General features: G+C 41.0%; 1 protein-coding gene across 4 annotated transcripts in view; it reads right to left on the bottom strand.

Annotated features, from left to right (window-relative positions):
- The window catches only part of SLC39A11 (solute carrier family 39 member 11), a 364,339-nt gene that overhangs the window by 27,730 nt on the left and 315,799 nt on the right, over nt 1-20,810 (bottom strand). For all 4 annotated transcript variants that reach the window (XM_075216853.1, XM_075216854.1, XM_075216856.1 and 1 more), the window contains one exon: nt 13,232-13,301. In XM_075216853.1, the coding sequence (XP_075072954.1) occupies nt 13,232-13,301 (70 nt within the window). The remainder of the gene's footprint in view (nt 1-13,231; nt 13,302-20,810) is intronic.

Below are 20,810 nucleotides of genomic sequence, written 5' to 3'. Positions count from 1 at the left end.
AGAGCTTTTTAAAAAACGACAGGGACGTGCAGGAGATACTTTCTGTGGGCCGTAAAATATCTGGACATTTCCGACATTCGGCAACAGCATGTAGGAGATTGCAGCAGCTACAAGAGCAATTTAATTTGCCCTGCCACCAAATGAAGCAAGAAGTGGTAATAAAGTGGAATTCCACGCTGTATATGACTCGGAGGATGGAGGAACATCGAAAAGCCATCCACGCTTACTCCACAAGCCATGACATTGGAAAAGGAGGGGGCATGTATTTTGCTCAAGCGCAGTGGAGAATACTTTCCGTGTTGTGCAAGGTGCTGAAGCCATTCGAAGTAGTCACCTGTGAAGTGAGTTCAGACACAGCTAGCTTGAGCCAAGTGATTCCCTTAATTAGACTTTTGGAAAAGCAGCTTGAGAAACTGAAGGAGGAGATGAAGCAAAGCAATTACGCCAAGTATGTTGAACTTGTAGATCAAGTACTTTATTCGCTTCGCCAGGATCCAAGAGTTATCAACATCTGAAATCGGATCACTACATTTTGGCGACTGTGCTTGATCCTCGGTTTAAGAGCTATGTCTTCTCTACGTTTCCAACTGACCCAGATCTCAAGAGATGCAAGGAGCTCCTGGTGAGCAAGATGACAGCTCAAGTGTTACGTGACAGGACGGCGTCCCCTTCTTCAGTTTCTAACTCAACTGCTGCTAGGAAAAAACTTAGCTTTCCCAAGAGACTCAGGGATGACTCAGCACAACATTTTGACATCTGGTCTGGTCTTAAAGAATTGACCAAAAAATGTGACACCTCTGCCGTTACTCCACCTGATCCTACTATCAACATCCAAAGGATGGTGGAAGATTATTTTAACGACAGCATAAAAATAGACACATCTGACAATCCCTTTACATACTGGGAGGAAAAAAAGGGAATTTGGAGACCCATGTACCAACTCGCTTTGCATTGCCTAAGCTGCCCACCCCTCCAGTATGTACTCGGAAAGAATTTTCAGCACAGTCGGGAACCTTGTCAGCGATCAGGATAGGAGACTACTTCCTCAAAATGTGGAAAAGATGATATTCATTAAAATTAACTTCAATTTCCACGAGGAAGGCCTTTCCCGCCAATTACATCAAAATACTGAGACTTCTGTAATGGTGGATTCCAGCGGTGATGAATTAATAATGTGTGAGGATGATGTACAAATAATGAGGGTGAGGATGATGACAACATCTTGCCACAGTAGAATTTATTAACAACACTGTTACCTTAGGGGCCTTAAGTCCATTGTTAGCTTTCTTTCTGGGGGCCCAAGCAAACCAAGCACATCAGCCTTAAAAGTGGCACTCCTTGTTGCTGAAGTGCTTGGTTTCGAAGCTCAGTGATGAACTTGCTTTTTGCTATGAATTTCAATGGCTGTTAGTGCATTGTCTGGCACCCTGGATTGGTCTTGGTCTGATAAAAGCACGCATTACGGAGGGTTCAGCGCTCTTCGCCATGTATTAGCTGTAGAATTACCACAATTATCCAAGGAACGGGTGGAGCGATCAAATGAACCATAACTGATTTCATAATTCATTCTCAGTTTCACTGTACCGGCCACGGTGACAGCAATCTCCTTGTGTTCATCTTCCAAAAAAATTAGTCTGCAGGGGCCAGTGACACACCCATTTGTTTTCTCAGGTCTCTTAGCGGTTCTTTAAATTGGACATATTTATCGTCCTACCTCAGGGCCTCCTCTGTATTAATTTTCTGAGTGGCATTGTATCTCTCTTGTACAAGCTCTCTTAAATCCGGAATCTCATCTGGTGGGTCACGTTTTAACTTAAGTACCACCTCCTCAACTGCGTCTATATATTGGTTAAAATCTCTGTTCAATGCAGCGTATTCCAACATGACAGATTCCATGCTACCCACATGTTCCGTGTCAAAGTCTGTCTGAAGCAGATCTAATGTCACTCCATTTGTAACATCCATTCCTGTGTTTACATAAGTTTGGCAGTTCTTCAGGGATGAGAGGGAAGTATCCACAGAGGAGAAGGAGATTAAAGATGCAGACATGGTTTAATAATGTAGAGTTCATTGACAGCACTGTTAGGCTTAAGGCAGGTAAGCTGTAGAGTTCATTGACAGCACTGTTAGGCTTAAGGTAGGTAAGCTGTAGAATTCATTGACAGCATTATTAGGCTTAAGGCAGCTAAGCTATTGGTAGCTTGTCTTGTGGGGGCCCAAACAAACAAGCACTTCAGTCACAAAAGTGGCACTGCTTGTCGCTGGAGTGCTTGCTTTGTTAAACTGTACATGTCCTTTTCAATATCTTACATAAGGACAATTCCATCTTGCACCACTTTTCTATTTTTTCAGCCAGCTGTGTGGCAATGTTTCCTAGATGTGCTATGAACTGCCGTGTGTTTGTGTTATTGCTCTGTCGCTTAGCATTCAGCCAGTTCGCTGCAGTCTTTGTTTGAAAGTGTATGAAAATAATATTGTGACGTGGTCAAAATTGACTGCAAATGACTTGAAATTAGTGTTATTCAGGTTAATAATAATGTAGGGGAAAAAAAGAGCAAAATTATGTGATTGTAGCAAAAAGAAGAAAAAAAAGAATAGGGATTTTAGAAAAAAATATGGATCTAAAACCAAAACACGAAGTTAATCCAGATCCAAACCCAGAAAACGGGGGTCAGCGAACATCTCTAGTTAACACCATCCAAGTCCACTAATTCTACTTCTCATCCTCACCAACCCTCTATGAATTCCTGTTTTCTATGTTCCAGCACATCCATATCAAGGACATCTAGTTACTCCACGCAGCCCTCCATCAGTAAAACCGGATACTGGAGTAACCTCCATTTTCTGACCACCACATCATCTCTATGACTGGAGTTATTCAGGACTCTACATTGATTCTAGACTTTTCAGCTGGTGAATTTATACTTTCTGTCTCCTACACACCCATATTATGAATCTACAATCTTACTAGATTAGTGTTTGATCCATACAGCTTCTTTGACCACTTGTCAACATTCACCCATCAGAGTGCAACCAACTGAACTGTGCGGTCCTTTACGCCAGGGATCTGATGCGCAGTACACACAAGTTTGAGATAACAACCCCCCCCCCCACCACCAGATGTCTATCTTCCAACCTTCAAGCGGCTTGTCATGTGTTGAGAGCACTGAATGGTAAATAATTGTGTCTAAAGCAATGAATTATAAATAAGGGGGTGTTCAATATTGCAAAATATCACGTTTGGTATGAGCTGTGTTCACTAAACAATGACTGCAAACAGTGTCCATTGAACCCTATTTTAAAAGCGTCAACAGTACTGCATCCATGTTCATTCGATGTTCAAAGTGAACACAGCATGTGTTTCTTCATAGGGTTCAATAAACCCTTTTTGCAGTGGTGGTTGAGTTGATGCCACCAAGTGTACAAGCTGATTTATATAAAAAAGTTCAAACTGAATAAATGGGTAATTGAAAGCTAACTTTTCATAGACTACTGTGGTATCCAGGGCTGACATAAGGGGTTACGGGGGGGGTACTAGTGTATGGGCATGTGTAAAACTTCTGGGCAGAGGGGGCATGTGTATGTGTAAAGCTGCTGGGCAGAGAGGGCATGTGCATGTGTAAAGCTGCTGGGCAGAGGGGGCATGTGCAAAGCTGCTGGGCAGAGGGGGCATGTGCATATGTAAAGCTGCTGGGCAGAGGGGGCATGTGCAAAGCTGCTGGGCAGAGGGGGCATGTGCATGTGCAAAGCTGCTGGGCAGAGGGGGCATGTGCATGTGTAAAGCTGCTGGGCAGAGGGGGCATGTGTAAAGCTGCTGGACAGAGGGGGCATGTGTAAAGCTGCTGGGCAGAGGAGGCATGTGTAAAGCTGCTGGGCAGAGGGGGCATGTGCATGTGTAAAGCTGCTGGGCAGAGGGGGCATGTGCATGTGAAAAGCTGCTGGGCAGAGGGGGAATGTGCATGTGTAAAGCTGCTGGGCAGAGGGGGCATGTGCATGTGTAAAGCTGCTGGGCAGAGGGGGCATGTGCATGTGTAAAGCTGCTGGGCAGAGGGGGCATGTGCATGTGTAAAGCTGCTGGGCAGAGGGGGCATGTGCATGTGTAAAGCTGCTGGGCAGAGGGGGCATGTGCATGTGTAAAGCTGCTGGGCAGAGGGGGCATGTGCAAAGCTGCTGGGCAGAGGGGGCATGTGTATGTGTAAAGCTGCTGGGCAGAGGGGGCATGTGTGTGTGCACATCATAGCAACACAGGCTAATTTTACACATTATTTAAAGGGCAAACCATATATTTGTGAATATTATTAGCAGAAGTGTGTCAGGTGTGTACCAGACCAGAAGATATTTAGGATAGTTGTGATAATAGGGGAAAATGCTTTTCATAGACATGTCAAATTTCTTGTCAATAATCTGACTGAAGGACTCTGTAGTCATCCTCTTGAGGGGGAACAGCGGCAGGGTTTGGGGCCCTGTCTGTTTTATTTGTACTGGGCCCCACAATTTTTGATGGCAGCCCTGGTGGTATCTGCAGCTGGAGAGATCATCATCATCACCATTTATTTATATAGCGCCACTGATTCCGCAGCGCTGTATAGAGAACTTCACATCTGTCCCTGCCCCATTGCAGCTTACAGTCTAAATTCCCTAACACACACACACAGACAGAGAGAGAGAGAGAGAGAGAGACTAGGGTCAATTTTTGATAGCAGCCAATTAACCTACAAGTATATTTTTGGAAAGTAGGAGGAAACCGGAGCACCAGGAGGAAACCCACGCAAACACGGGGAGAACATACAAACTCCACACAGATAAGGCCATGGATGGGAATTGAACTCATGACCCCAGTGCTGTAAGGCAAAAGTACTCCTGAAATGCACATTAAAAGTAAGACATATATCAACCGAACTACAGTTATGTACTACTACAAGCATCTAGGGGGTATATTTATGAAACTACGGGTTTGCAAAAGTGGAGATGTTGCCTATAGCAACCAATCACATTCTAGTTATCATTTATTTTGTAAATTCTATAAAATAACTAGAATCTGATTGGTTGCTATAGGCAACAGCTCCACTTTTTCAAACCCGTAGTTTAGTAAATATAGCCCCAGGACTCTAATCTGAAATGCACTTTAATACTGTTAGATTGATGCTCCCAGTCTGATTACCTGACAAGATATCTTTCTCTCTACTGCAGTCCATTAAAAAAAACAACAACATTTAGATTCTACCCACAATAAGGAAATCACTGGGTTGTCTTCTTCCCGTGCCCTCAGTTCTGGACTTCATATAAAATATGTTTTCTCCACTAGGAAGTTCCTGAAAACCAGAGGCATCTATGTTATAAATAAATGCTTGAGCAGCAGAGGAGTTAATCTGCAGATATGGCTTTATTGATGTGATTCCCACAATATTCAAACCGAGAATTGTAACTGAATCGGAGTACAGCTGTTCTATAACATCCCACCTGTTCTTTAGCTCCGTACACAGTGTACATAACCAGCCTACACACCGAGGTAACATATCGCCTACTGCAATTCTACACTGACCAAGTAGTTACTGTATCTACAGTATTCTCTCAAACTGCTGGCATTTATAAGTATATCTTGTGGTTCGTAGCTGCAATATACAATTTGTGGCAACTCTAGATATGGCAGTTCTCATAGTTTAAGTCAGTAAGGTTTCTAAAATACTAGAACAAATTTCCAGTGCAGCCATAATAAAACTTTATAAATGGTAAACATGGTCATAAACACATGTAAGACTCACCGATCTAGCAGCACTGACATTAGTAGTTGTGGCCAGGTCCCCCCTTAACTCCCACAAGGCCAAGATGGCTGCTGCAGCATTGAATGGGTTAATAGCTGATGTTGCTGTGCCGCATGGGTTAAACGCCTGCACTAAGTAATTAAAGAAATAGTAACAAAGAGTAATAGGATAAGTATGAGAGTAAATGGATATAATACTACAATCCATTTACTATTATATCCATTTACTGTCATATTTATTCTATTACTCTTTATCTGTTCCTTATGCACCTTCTCCCTTGTTGATTATTTCCTTGGTTCTATTTACTTTGTGAAATTGAGACAACCCCAATAACATCTGTGGCAGCATCCCAACCCCTCTTCCCATTCTTTTCTGAGAAGAGCCCTGTGGGTTTATATATTTTTACTAAGGAATTAAAGAGTATATTTATTAATTTAAATGTAAATATTTAATGTATGGGCGCTGTGGCGAGGTTACTAATCGACTCTGCTCCATAAAGGGCTCAGTCCCTGCACTGGGAGTGTAAATGTATTTATTTTCATATATTGCTTTAGGAAGTAATATGCCATGTTGGAGGAAGCTTGTTTTTTGTAACTTTTCTAAAGAAAGTCCATCATGCTAATTAGGCCTTTGTGATTGTCCAATACATTCTTTAGTCTGAAGGCATAGAAGGGGGTATTTAGATTTTCTGTTACGCTTCATATCTCTCTAAGGATGCAAATAATATAGGAGATTTAACAGGAAGGAGTTTAGGAAATCACATATTGATGTGAATTTTGCTAATTTCAAAATTAGAGAATATATCACATCCTGATGTTAAAAATCTGAGATAATATCTCAGACATGTTGGTGCCAGTGAGGATCAGGGGGCTGGGCTACCCCCTGCCAACATGTGTCTCTAAAACTGTATAAAAAGAGCTATGCTTTACACTGATATGTATCATTCCATCTGTAACTTCTGGATCGCTAGTACCTCAAACTAGCGTGTTACTGTCCTTATTAGAATTGCTTGAGCTAACAAAACATCACTGCCTCAAGATCCTGCTTTGACGCCTACTTACCTGCTGCAATTCCTGTGACCTACAGATTAGACCACTCTAATCCGTTATCCGGCTGTTCTGAGGTTGGGACTCAGCATCTTGTACCAATGTTTTGCCCGCTACCCTGCAGCTCTGGCCAGTGTGGGAACCATCTACAGTAACCATGATCTAAATGAAGAGGACAGATGTACCAGCCCAGGTGCCTAGCAAGGGGGTACACTAGCAGCGAGAGTTACCCAAAAGGAAGCGGTTCTAGGTGCCGTTGAATGAGTCTAGTGGCGACAGCAGGCCCCTACTACTGCGGTAAGAGGGGCACAATTGGGATAAAGAAACGAGATGGTGGCATGGCAAGCCCAGCTGTTCCCCAGCAACACGGAGAGGATGGCATAGGAGGTCCATCCTGTCACAGTAGTGCTGTCTGTATTTTATATTGAGCTCCAACAATCAGAGGTCTGCTAAGATTTGTTAATACTATTAACTGGCCATTGGAAAGCAACAAGCTCTACAAAAGGCAGCGTTGGTTGATTCACATCAATGCACTTTGAAAGATAAGACAGTTGCAGTGGGAACAGTGCTGTGGAAGTGCTGTACAGAAAGTCCCTAACAACATCTCCATCTAAGCCAGTCGGATTGATGTATTTATTTTATTGTTGTGTAAGCTGTCCATAACCATGATAACATGACATTTATATTGTTATTAAATACCCAGCCAGTCATGTAATATTGACTTTTTTGTTCCAGAGGGCATATAATCTGGATAAAGACAATCAAATTGCATGCATGTGTATGAACCTATAGAACAGTGTTATTCAATTCACCTACACAAACAAACATTATAAGGGGTGCAAGTCAAATCATCCCATCCAGATCATGCCCTAATACTTCACTGTGGTATCTGCTCAATCAAAATAAAGTTATTTTTCATCTATTATTGCTCTGTCTGATGTTTTCTAATCATTATGTATGATGCCAATGTTATAATGTTGTTCTATAGTTGCTGTTTTTGTTTGTTTGTAATGCAGTTATGCATTCTCTGTCTTAATTGTGCCAGTGTTTTGATAATGTGACAGAAAGGTGTGTCATGGCATGCAACATCACTGCTAATGGGAGGTGGTACTATTGGCATGATTTACAAACAAAAAAGTAACATATACTTTAATGTTATGTGACTGAAATGTGCACATTCTCTATTTCAATAATCTGCGCACACTCACACACACATATATACCATACTTTCCAACCTTTGGTAAGTTCCTTCCGGGAGATCCCAGGCAGGGGGGCGTGGTTGGTGGACGGGAGGGGCGGGGCAATCCGCGTCGTTTTGGCTCCGCCCTCACGTAATTTTTTTTCACATGGGCGTGACCAAAATGACGCGATTCACTGCAAATTGCGTCATTTTGAGGAGCAGATGCCATATGCGGGATATTTGCCTGCTCTCCCGGGAGACCTACCCGGATTTCGGGAGTCTCCCGGACATTCCGGGAGAGTTGGCAAGTATGATATATACTGTCTATATAAATGTAATATATACCATACTTACCCACATGCTTCTCACACCTGCCCCACTTTTACTGCTAGTTCTACCAGCTACAACTCTACCTCCTGTCTGCAGAGGAAGGAGTGAAAGCAATCAGTGCAGAGCACTTTCCTGCTTTGTACAGAAGTGGTCACATATGTGGAAGTCAGCTGCTCCTGTTCAATGTTATTCTTTGTTTAATAACAAAGCGGAGAATAAGTGCATTAACCATTTTATTAATGGGGGTGTCATATACCTTCATGATCAGACCACATTAATCAGTTTGTTTACATGTTAGTTAAACAAAGGATATTGTAAGTGTAATATACAGAGACAAACAGACAAAATAATATATATATATATATATATATATATATATATATATATATATATATATATATATATATATTTCACGATTTTTCCAAAACTCAATTTTTCCTAACTACGGCAACCCAAAAATTAATTTGTTAATTCTCCTTTGCATAGGGATATCACCAAGTATGTGTAATTTTTGTAAGGTATGAAGCATGAGTCAGCAACTGTGTGAGGACTGGCAGCAGGCTTCATAGTTTGATATATCTATTAGCTATGAAGAAATGGCAGCAGGGTCATCTCTACCATATTATGCATCAACAGAATAGTATTTGTATGTAACATATTGTTACTATATGCAGTACTCCCTCTCTATAATGCCATCCTTCATAACGCTGCCTTCACATAAAAGTGCTCTCAAATATATGTCATAGTTGCCTACTCTCCCGGAATGTCCAGGAGAGTTGTTGAAGAAGGGTGGGGGTGAGGCTAAATGCGCCACCGTGACCCCGCCCCCTGCTGCGATTGGCCAAAATTGCATACGATTGACAGGGTGCGGATGGCTCACCACGCGTGGCCATGCCCCTTTGATGGACCCCTCCTCTCCCCCCCCCGGACAGCTGCCTTCAAAAGTGGGTAAGCATGATATATCTATATCTTGTTGCAGACTATTTACCATTTTACCATTTATTCATTAGATCAACAAATTATTATAATGATTGTAGTACCTTTGCAGGGTTTAAGGCACTTACATGCACCTACTCAGCAGCAAAGTGTCCCAGAAACTATTTTAACGTTTGCATCCATGTTCTCAAGGAGTCTGATATAAACTGTTGAGTTCAGCTAGTTGGTCATAGGAGAACATTCACAGGACAGAAACATAGACAGAGACAGTATTTGCCCTTATCACAACCATTGACTGACACTCAGAAGAGAATTAACAAGAAGAACAGACAAGATTCGGCACAAACACACATGAAGAGTTTTAAAGGAAATAAATCTAGAAACGTATGCTAATGACTAACAGTGTGAAACTGACATCTACATTTCATTGCTTTAAGCTGTGTTTAAATATCCATAGGATTAAACACAATTTTCATGAAAAATTCTCCTTAATGCCTAAGTTCTTTGTAAAGTAAATTATTTAGAGGAATGCATGAAAGACCTTTTTACCATGCGAGAGTGGGGAAAGATTCTATATATCCATAATGAAAGTATAATTTGGAATCAGAAAATAATGTTTGTGAAATAATTATAGCTGCACTACCACCTACATAAAACTTTTTAATAAGGTGCTGCTCCTCCTAGTTAGAGCCTCGGGGCTGTTACTTGTAGCCATGGACTCTGCTGCTTCTGTAATACAGAACTGGCAAACAAATTTCATTCTCCATCTATAAGTGGTCCTGGAGTGGGTATGTGAGCAGGAGGAACTGTAAGAGGAAGCCTGGGAAAAACGACTGCAGTCCCATCCCCAGGGCCCTGGCTTAGGGGAGGGGCACCTTAGCAAAATCTTCTACTAGGTGGTAGTGCAGCTTGTCATACGACAACTGAAGTAGAACATTTTAATGCAATATGTTTAAGGATAGTTGTGTAAGCTTAAAGTGCACTTGACATTTACAGGCAGTAAAGGAAGTCATTTGGTGGGCTAAACCAACACGAATGTTATGGGCCGAACTAATATTCATGAGCCCACTGTGGACGAGTGCCATCAACAGGGCAAGAAGTACAAGAAGGAGGACATTTACAAAATGCAAAGCATCTGCTGTGCAATGCAAAACTAGCTTTTGAACCACCATGCGCCTCATTTGTGGAGCAGAAGATTGCACAGGAATAGGATTGTAGAAGGGGTCCAGAGCTCAGATAGAAACAAATTCATATAACACTGCTGTCTGAAATACTTAAAGGGTATCCAAACCTTTTATTAAGTGTAATAGATTTAGAGGCATTAGGTGCATGAATAAAATGCATTCATATAAACATCAACACTAAGGGGCAGATTCAATTAGCTGCAAGGGCAATGGGGACATCGCCTTAAAGTCCAGCTGCACGCATTGCCAACTAATACGGTACAGAAATCTCCACTCATATTTTCTCTCATCCCTATGGGACGTGAGAGAACATGAGCAGAGAGTTTAGTAAAAACTCCAACGCAATGTGTGTCTGTGGATTGTTCCGGAGACACATCGTGTTACCTTCTGCCGAATTGAATCTTCCCCTAAGAGTAAAGCTAGATAAATTATAATGAAACAGACAATTTTATCAACATCATAATGCATTGCTAATATGAAAATAAATTGTTAAAATAAATAAAATAGATGTATATACAATATGACATATATAAATAAAAACAATAAGAAAATTGCAAAAAATTATTTGAAACAATTAAAATATAGTGTTGTAACTAATGAGGCAAAGTCCAGAAAAGGTTAATGGGAGACTATGAGCACAACAAGTATGCTTATGGAAGTGTCCCAGATAGGTGAAGAACTCCTGAGCTTCTGAGAGAGTTTAGCCACATCTCTGTAACCAGATTGTGATTTGTCCTATACACAGTATCACTTAAATATTTGTGGATGTGATCCTTTGTACATATTACCAGCGCCAGAAGGAAAATATGTGGATTCCTTGAAGTTGGATCTAATACCGGCTTTCACCCACTAGACAATGATCCGGGGGGTGAAGAAAGTCATCATATCTAAGACATATTGAAAGGTGTTCCGAACTCTGACTAAATGCTCCCTGAATACTTGCATGGAGTTTGCAAAAAAGTTGGAGCAGGTAATCGAATGATGGGTGGAGGGGTTCGGGGGCTCAGTCGCAGAAGCAATTGTCTCTCAATGCTGTCAGGATGTAAAAGAATGGGTGTTGGACTGGAGACCCCAAACAATAGACAAGGCAGCTAATCTGGTGGACATGTGTGTGTGGAAACAGTAGGCCAGTTGAACAATCACAAATTCATTCCAACCGGATTAACTGTGCTTAAAGGAGGTGAGCGATTGTGCAGAGTGCAATTGTCCCCACAAGACTTGTATCTGTTTCTGGTGCAAGACTTTGGGACATCTACAGGCAAACTGTCCACATGTGTACTCTTCTCTTTAACCCTCCCAGCTGAGGAAACAAAAATCTATGGGAGTAGCCTCCTGCCTGCTTCTCACCACTCACTCACCCATCCAAAAACGATCCAGTTTAGCAGTCCCAACATTTGCATCCTCTGAAAAGACCTAGCCAAGGATGAGCAAGTTCCAAAGTGTTCATAATCATGAATGGAATGGGTTGACCTAGCCAAGTGGCAGCAGCACCTGGTGAGAATCATGGTCAAAGGGCTGCTGATGGAAGTAGTGAAACCTTGTGTGTTATTACAACTGACACAATGGTTCAAGGTGGTGTGGGTGGTGATTGCTGGCAGGATTCGACGAGAGATTCCAGTAATTCTTGTTACTGTGGACAGACTTGTAGCTATCTATGTCGGAGTCATGGACTAAATTCCCGCCAAATTAAGGCTGGGCAATGATGGTAAGGAAATTCGCTGCAGCATCAAACTAACAGTAAAGTCAGCAGGCCTGCCACCCACCAATGGTAAAAAGGAATGTGCATGCCCAAAGTGATATTGAAAATCACAGGGACTTCCAGGTGAACCAAAGGAGTAATCCCTGGTGAAACAAAGACAGCATACAGTCCAGGGATTGGACACAGGGCTGTATTATCAGACTAAACCGCCACCATATAAAGCATGGACCATGTGCACCCACTAAGGATGGCGTAGCAAGAGTCACTGTTCTAAACAAACAAACATTTCTCAACACTTTTTCATACAGATATCATGCAAATTGATGCTTCCACATATAAAATTGGAGCTGAGATGTGCCAGGTCAATATTGTCCAAGAAGAACATTCAATATAAATCACAAACTGTTCCCCCATGAGGTGGCCTCTAAAGGCTAGGATTGGCAAGGAATGTTTAGCCATTGTGTAGGTGTTTAAAAGGCTACAGCCCTGTATCTATTGGCGGGAGTTCTTTGTTATTAGTGCCGCCAACTCCTTAAACTCGCTGTAACAAGTCATACATTACAATAATACAACTTCATCATTCAACAGTAGAGGAGCAGAAGACGCTAGGATGCAGGCTTAAATGTTTTGATCAATATATGAACTAATTATATATATATATATATATATATATAAATATACACAGTGTTAAGGATAAGTGCTGACAACAACTGTCTTGTTGTTTTGTATACATACATGGGCATTTATATTGCCATGCAGTTGGTATATTTCTTTTCAGTTTTTATATTAAAAAACATATTTATTAAAATTAATTCAACATAAGCTGCATCGTATCATACAAGTTTAAAAACACATGTGAGCTCACAGATACCTGAAAATTAAATAGAAACAAATAATTGGATAAACAATTTAAATAGCACTCCACAAGGTTAATACTCTCCTACTATCCTCTACCGCTAAACTCTACAATGAAACACTGTTGAACAAAGAATCTCATGGAGCTCTTATAGATCAAAACCCCATCAGTTTTTGCCCCATTTTACCAACGGTTTAGTCCTGCACTAGGTTTTATAAACATACATGCATCGCCTTACCTGGCACTGTCAAATGTTGCAGATGCAGTTTTTCCAATAGCACCAAATCCTACGCCAACTGCAAGCCCCTCTGAAAAAAAAAGAGCATACCCTGCATTATTCTGGCTTTCCAGATGTACCAAGACAAAGCACATGTGTATGTTACTTTCCATAGTCCAGCGTCTATACTGAGATCATCAACATAACAAACCTGTACATCCTCATGTTCACCCTAATAGCAATTAAGCAGTTTCAGGGGATAACTGAGAGAACTGGGTTTGGGGGGCAGCAAAAGTCTTAAATCCATATTTATCTTTACTGAAACTTGTGACACGTTTATGGCAATCATATAACACTTTTCAAGTGGGCACATTACACTAATACAAATGTTTACATTGATTTGTGAAAGGGATGACAGCAAATGCCAGGATTACGGTAAATATTCTGTTTCCTACTAGTAATTTTATTGTTTACTCTATATACTTTAGTCATATAATTTATTTTGATTTATTGTACATTTCCTTACACTGCAATGATTGAAACATATATATAGGATTGCTGAGTAAAATTATCTTTCAATTGTACTTAAAACGGGAAGAAAGTTAATAATCATAATGTGTGGTTTCCAAATGTATTAATGAATGTGCTGTACATGTGTGGATTGATCCAGGTGTTTCTACATTGTTTTATGTAACTAAATACATGGGATCTGTATAGCACAGTACAGCTCAAACTTCTGCTTTATTTCCTACTCATCTTTCTTAAAGGAACGTAGATTTACTCCATTTATTGCCAGTAAAGATGTATTGAATTACTGACATATGCCCCTCTTAACTTAGAGATAAATGCAGTATTTCCATCATAGTCTTCAATCTCAACCTCCACCAACCAAGACCTAAGAAAGACCTATTGCTCACCAGCGCTGCAGAGAACTGGGCTGCTAAGAGTATAATATGTTGTTTTAGTATCATTTCATTGGCTCTGTGACATTTTGGTAACCAAGTGAAGGTAATCACAGATCATTTCTATCATGATTTCTATAATAAACAGATTAAAACTAGGCAATTATGCTTGACTTGATTTATCTATGTAATGTGTACGGAAACCCCCAGGAGAAGCAAAGGAATGAGTCACAAGGCAGCCCGGAAAGCAAAGGTTACACTGACCTTTCCTATGCAATTATCATACACGCATTAAAAAATTTAATTAGTAAGAAACGGAGGCCAGTGGAGGTAATTAGCTTATAAATGTCTCAGAGCTTGGCAGTTGCCTGACGCTCTGTTTCAGACCTTGGGTTTGTCACGGTGCAAGTGTAAAAGTAGAAACACAGGTCCCGTGACTTCACACCATTGAGAGTTTGGTTATAGAACATAAAACTTCTGACACATATCGAATTTACTTCAGGTTTATCTAATAAGGCAAATAGTATGCCAAGTGTAAACATGTTCATCTTTGCTCCTACCCGCTGGCACAAGGCAACAACAACAGGTAAATGTGCTTCTCTTAGCATCCCATTCAGGGGCGAAGGGGATTTAGAAGGGGGGGTTTACGCCCCCCCGAAAAAAAAAAAAAATATTGCGAGAGGGAGCAGCAGCTTTATTTCGGTGAGTCTGAATTCTACAGCAGCCGCGGCGCTGTCAAACAGCGTCCACGGCAGTGCTGTATTATACTACAATACAGCACTGCCGCGTCTTTGCAGGCGCCGCGGCTGCTCTACAGTACCGTTGGTTTGCGGAGGGGAGGGGTTTCTGGAGAACCAGAAACCCCCCCATGCGTGCACCACTGCCATTTATGAATAGTGCCTTCTTTAACTGGGCATTTTTGCTATGATGTTTTTTGTGCTTAGTTTTAAATTGCCAATACTACCAATCACAGTACTAGCTGCAATATTTATCTTACAACTTTTTGCAAAGACTATTATAGGCACTTCAAGCATTTTAGCAATATGTCCCAACATTGGCCTCTTCTAGAATTGGAAAAAGGGGCATGTTACTTCCTCTTGGATGGGCCTACTGCTTCAAAAGCACTAAGAAGACCTCCTACTCCCAACATGCCTTTAAACTGGTCCTCACACAATAGGTAGATGTGAGCAGCACCCGCTCACCATAGTGATGAATCACCCATACCATACATTCCAGTAGTCGGGACTAAAGTGCTGACTATCAGGACAGTTAGTACAGCCATGGGCAAAGGTTTTGAGAATGACACAAATATTATTTTTCACAAAGTCTCCTGCCTCAGTGTTTATGATGGCAATTTGCATATACTCCAGTATATCATGAAGAGTGATCAGATGAATTGCATTCAATTCCCCTCTTTGCCATGACAATGAACTTTATCCCAAAAACAACACTGCATTTCAGCCCTGCCACAAAAGGACCACTTGACATCAGGTCAGTAAATCTCTTGTTAACACAGGTGAGAGTGTTGATGAGAACAAGGCTGGAGATCACTCTGTCATACTGGTTGAGTTAAAATAACAGACTGGAAGCTTTAAAAGGAGGGTGGTGCTTGAAATCATTGTTCTTCCTCTGTTAACCATGGTTGCCTGTAAGGAAACATGTGCAGTCATCACTGCACAAAAAGGGCTTCACCGGCAAGGAAATTGCTGCTAGAAAGATTGCACCTAAATCTACTATTTATCAGAATATCAAGAACTTCAAGGAGAGAGGTTCAATAGTTGTGAAGAAGGCTTCAGGATGCACAAGACTGTCCAGCAAGCACCAGGACCGTCTCCTAAAGTTGATTCAGCCATGGGATCGGGGCACCATCAGTGCAGAGCTTGCTCAGGAATGGCAGCAGGCAGGTGAGTGCATCTGCACACACAGTGAGGCGAAGACTCTTGTAGGATGGTCTGGCTTCAAGAAGGCCAGCAAAGAAGCCACTTCTCTCCAGGAAACAGACTGGGACAGACTGATATTCTGCAAATAGTACAGGGATTGGACTGCTGAGGACTGGGGTAAAGTCATTTTCACTGATGAATCCCCTTTAAGATTGTTTGGGGCATTTGGAAAAAAGATTGTCCGGAAAAGGAAAGGTGAGCGCTACCATCAGTCCTGTGTCAATCATGTATGGGGTTGCTTCTGAGCCAAGGGAGTGGGCTGACTCACAATTTTTCCTAAGAACACAGCCATGAATAAAGAATGCTACCAAAACATCCTCCAAGAGCAACTTCTCCTAACCATCCAAGAACAGTTGGCTGACGAACAATGCCTTTCCCAGCATGATGGAGCACATTTCCATAAGGCAAAAGTGATAACTAAATGGCTTAAGGATCAAAACATCAAAATTTTGGGTCCATGGCCAAGAAACTCCCCAGACCTTAATCCGATTGAGAACTTGTGGTCAATACTCAAGAGGCGGGTGGACGAAGAAAAACCCACAAATTCTGACAAGCTCCAAGCATTGATTAGGCAAGAATGGGCGGCCATCAGTCAGTATGTGGCCTAGAAGTTGATTAACAGCATGCCAGGGCGAATTGAAGAGGTCTTCAAAAAGAAGAGTCAACACTGCAAATATTGACTCTTTGCATAAACTTAATGTAATTGTCAATAAAAACCTTTGACACTTATGAAATGCTTGTAATTTTACTTCAGTATACTATAGCAACATCTGACAAAAGGTCTAAAAACACTGAAGCGGCAAACTTTGTGAAAACTAATACTTGTGTCATTCTCAAAACTTTTGGCCATGACTGTAGGTATGATTTAGCATTACTCGCATTTCACCAAAACAGTAAAATAGATACTTTGCACTCAGACTGTTCTTTAAACAACCTTATCAAAATGATGCTCAGTGTATCTTCTCTGGTCTCTGAGAATTTCCTAAGCACAGGTATATGTCCCCTTTGTTTTTTTTATGCTACTGTATCCATTTCCATGCTTGGTAATAAGGGAAATCACCTAAATTTGAATATATTGTAACATGAAAACATAAAACTTTCTTACAATGTTATCATTACTGTTTAAAATAAATGGATGACTTGCATCCTACTATCAAACATATATTTTTTATTTAGGTTTTAAAAAAAAGTTCTGCAAACCTATTGAGGAGTAAATAATAAACATCAATATTTTCCAAGGAAATTCATTTTAAACCTGAATTACATATAACCGTATATATATTGCCTCATTAATTGATACTGTTTAGAGGGTTTAGTGTTTGGAGTTAATATGCTTTTTCCCTATGTATTAGAAGATCACAGGTGCTTGGACATGATCAATTTACACCTAGTAGGATAACTTATGGAATTGTATTCTCCAAAACACAAGGCTGCAATGTGTGTGTATATCTATTTCTCTCTCTCTCTCTCTATATATATATATATATCCATCTCAGGCTAGCAGCTGCAAAGTCTCCGCTAGCATTTATCTTTTAAATACAATATAATTCACTGCAAAGGCAGGCAACGATCGCATTTATCCTCCCCATTTTGTGGTACACTTTGAAAACTTCCTGTAGGGGACTATAATTCATGTAGCCATCATCACCTTTTCCTATGAACATGTTTCCTCTACTATGTTAAGGCCACCACCTCAATCCCTTTCCTGTCACAATAACTAACCACCAAAATATATCAATAGAAATCACATTAACACTACAACCCTCTGCTAATTTTAATGGTAATAGCTTTCCATCGGTTGCACCCATGACAACAGTAACCAATCTAGAGTTCTGCAGTGTATGGGAGATGGTACTTTCCTCTTCACAGTCCCGGAAGCAAATAAATGGATTTTTTAGGTTCAGTAATATTCTGAAAAAATGCAATACAATAAAGGCTGGAAAGTCTGTGTTCTATTTTTCAGTATATACACAGAAGGAAACTTGGCAGTGAGTCTATGATAAGATAATAAAGATGTGTTTGCTCTCCGTCAGCCTGGACCACTTAATCTTCTCTCCAAAATCCCTGAGTATTGGCTGAAAAGAGAACGGGAGCTGCCAGTGCAGCTGTATTATTCACAGCAAAATTCCATCGACACAGGAAAAGGAGCATTATTACACCTGGCCTGCCTCTCATCTCCCTTATGCAGCCAATAGTGCCCACTGGACATTGGAACACTATGGATACCAACTGATAATATATGGTAATATAAGCCTCTGCTATAGCTTTGTGGTATTATAGGCAGTTTATTTTTTTAATTATGTGTTATCTTTAAGTGCAAAGGTTACTTAAGCCAACTGACAGAGGGCAAAGCTAATTCGCTTGTCACAGTACTGGGTACCCTTGTGACACATGTGATGCTGTCAGAGAGGAAATTGCGTGGGAGAGAGATCTGCAGGCAGAACAATAAGTCTAGCTGTGTGTGTGTGAGAGAGAGAGAACTGCTCACATAAAGCGGACTGTAAATTGGCTGAATGCATTGTCCATGACAATAAAAAGACAAAAGAAATTTGTTGATTTCCTAAATACAACACATTTACTAATGACTTAACGATGAACTTTTAAAACAATAAAATGTAAGCAGCAATCTAAAGATAGAGATCAATGACAATAAAGGATTGTCAATTAACACTAACATTGTTGTTTATTTCCGAAAGAACAATTGATGCCATTAAACAAATCAAACTTTATATCTGTAGGAGCACAGGCACAATTACAGTATTGTATATATACACACTAACACACACCCACACACTAATCTGCCACAACATTAAAACTGCTGACAAGTGGATGAATAACATTAATTATATCGTTACAATGGCACCTGTCAAGCGGTGGGATATATTAGACAGAAAGTGAACAGTCAGTTCTTGACGTTGATGTGTTGAAAGCAGGAAAAATGGGCAAGTGTAAGGATCTAAACTTTGACAAGAGCCAAATTGGGATGGCTAGTCGACTGGGTCAGAGGATCTCCAAAACGGTAGGTCTTGTGGGGTGTTTCCGGTATGCAGTGGTTAGTACCTACCTAAAGTAGTCCAAGAACGAACAACCGGTGAACCGGCAACAGGATCATGGACACCCAAGGCTCATTGGGGTGAAGGCTAGCCTGTTTGGTAGAGTCCCACAGAAGAGCTACTGTAGCACAAATTGCTGAAAAAGTTAATGCTGGCTATTATGGAAAGCATAGCCACAGACCAGTCAGTCAGAGTGCCCATGCTGACTCCTGTCCACTGCCGAAAGCGCCTACAATGGGCATGTGAGCACTAGAACTAGGCCATGGAGCAATGGAAGAGGTGGCCTGCTCGGATTAATCACGTTGTTTTTACATCATGTGGACAGCTGTCCACATGATGTAAAAAAAACGTGATTGATGTCATCATTTACCTGAGGGACAAGATGGTTACAAAACATAGAAAATACAATCGCACAAAAAAACGTACTCTTATGCTCTTTATAATTGTCTTAATTGATTCCCTCTTATTCTCTGATATTTGACCCCAAGGAGAAGCAAAGCTCACTGATCCAATAGAATTTCCATTTACTTTGACCAGACCTAGGGTAAAATGCGGAGGTGGAGAATGGTACAGAAATAAAGTCAATGGTATAGCTATAAATTATAACACAGACATTAGATATTCTCCCTTCTTAGAAAACTAGCTAAGCTTAGCAGATGAAAGTCTGAGGTTATTGGTCTTTTAACAAACTGTTTTATTTTAGTAATTAGTCCAATTCATGCATAGGACAGAAACATGGGGGTAAATGTATCAAGCTCCGATTTTAAAAATCCAGCGATTTTCTCGCGGGTGTTTCATCCCGCAGATGTATTAATGTGAGATTTGAAGTAAAATCGCCAGAGATGTGTTTCTGTCAAAATCGCTATTTACAAAATCGATAGAGATCAAAGCCCCAACTGTTTGCCACTCTAGGTATACAAGTCTCAAATGTATGAAGCTGCGATTAAGCAAATTCTCCTGAGTTTGCTTTAAAAATCGCTAAATACAACACGCTGCTTTCTAGCTACGTAATTAGTAAACACATCACTTTTACACTGGTCTGCCTATACAGCCGGAGGTCTGGCAGCTGTCAAAAGTTTAAAAATAGATAAAAGTAAAAAAAAAACAAAAAAAAAAACACGGTGTCCCCCGTCCGACCACTATTAACCCTAGCGCTGCCAGCCTACTGCTGGTTGTGTAAAATCAGTAAAAAATTTACTTGGGGTTCCCCAGTTTTTCACACAACCAGCACAAGGCAAACCAGCCTGGGGTGGGTGGTACTATAGCAGGGGGACATGCAGCAGGGGTCCCACTGCCATAATGACAACCAACTCCAGGCTGGATTCCCTAGGGAGTGGAGTCCGCCCAAAAAATCAGTGGGCCCTCCCTCTAAAGACACCCAGCCCAGTGCTGAAAGCACTAGGGCTCTTCCTACGCCACTGAACGGTGGGTGTATGGTAATAATTAAAATTAAGTTAAAAAGAACAAATGGACGCCATTTTGGTTTGTGAAACTACAAGTCCCAGCCAGCCCGGGCTGCCATAAACAGTGTGGGCATGCTGATGCTTGTATAACTACAAGCACCAGCATACCCATGGCAGCCAGGGCATGCTGGCACTTGGAGAACCACAAGTGCCAACATGGCTTGACACGCATGGCTGGCTGCGACCTATAGTACCACAAAACAAAATATGTTAAATAAATCACAACTCCCTTTTTGAAACCA

The sequence above is a fragment of the Mixophyes fleayi genome, chromosome 6 (assembly GCF_038048845.1).
Source record: "Mixophyes fleayi isolate aMixFle1 chromosome 6, aMixFle1.hap1, whole genome shotgun sequence".
Taxonomy (NCBI): Eukaryota; Metazoa; Chordata; class Amphibia; order Anura; family Limnodynastidae; genus Mixophyes; species Mixophyes fleayi.
The sequence above is the reverse complement of the archived record's forward strand: the minus strand, read 5'-3'. Positions and strand labels throughout refer to the sequence as shown.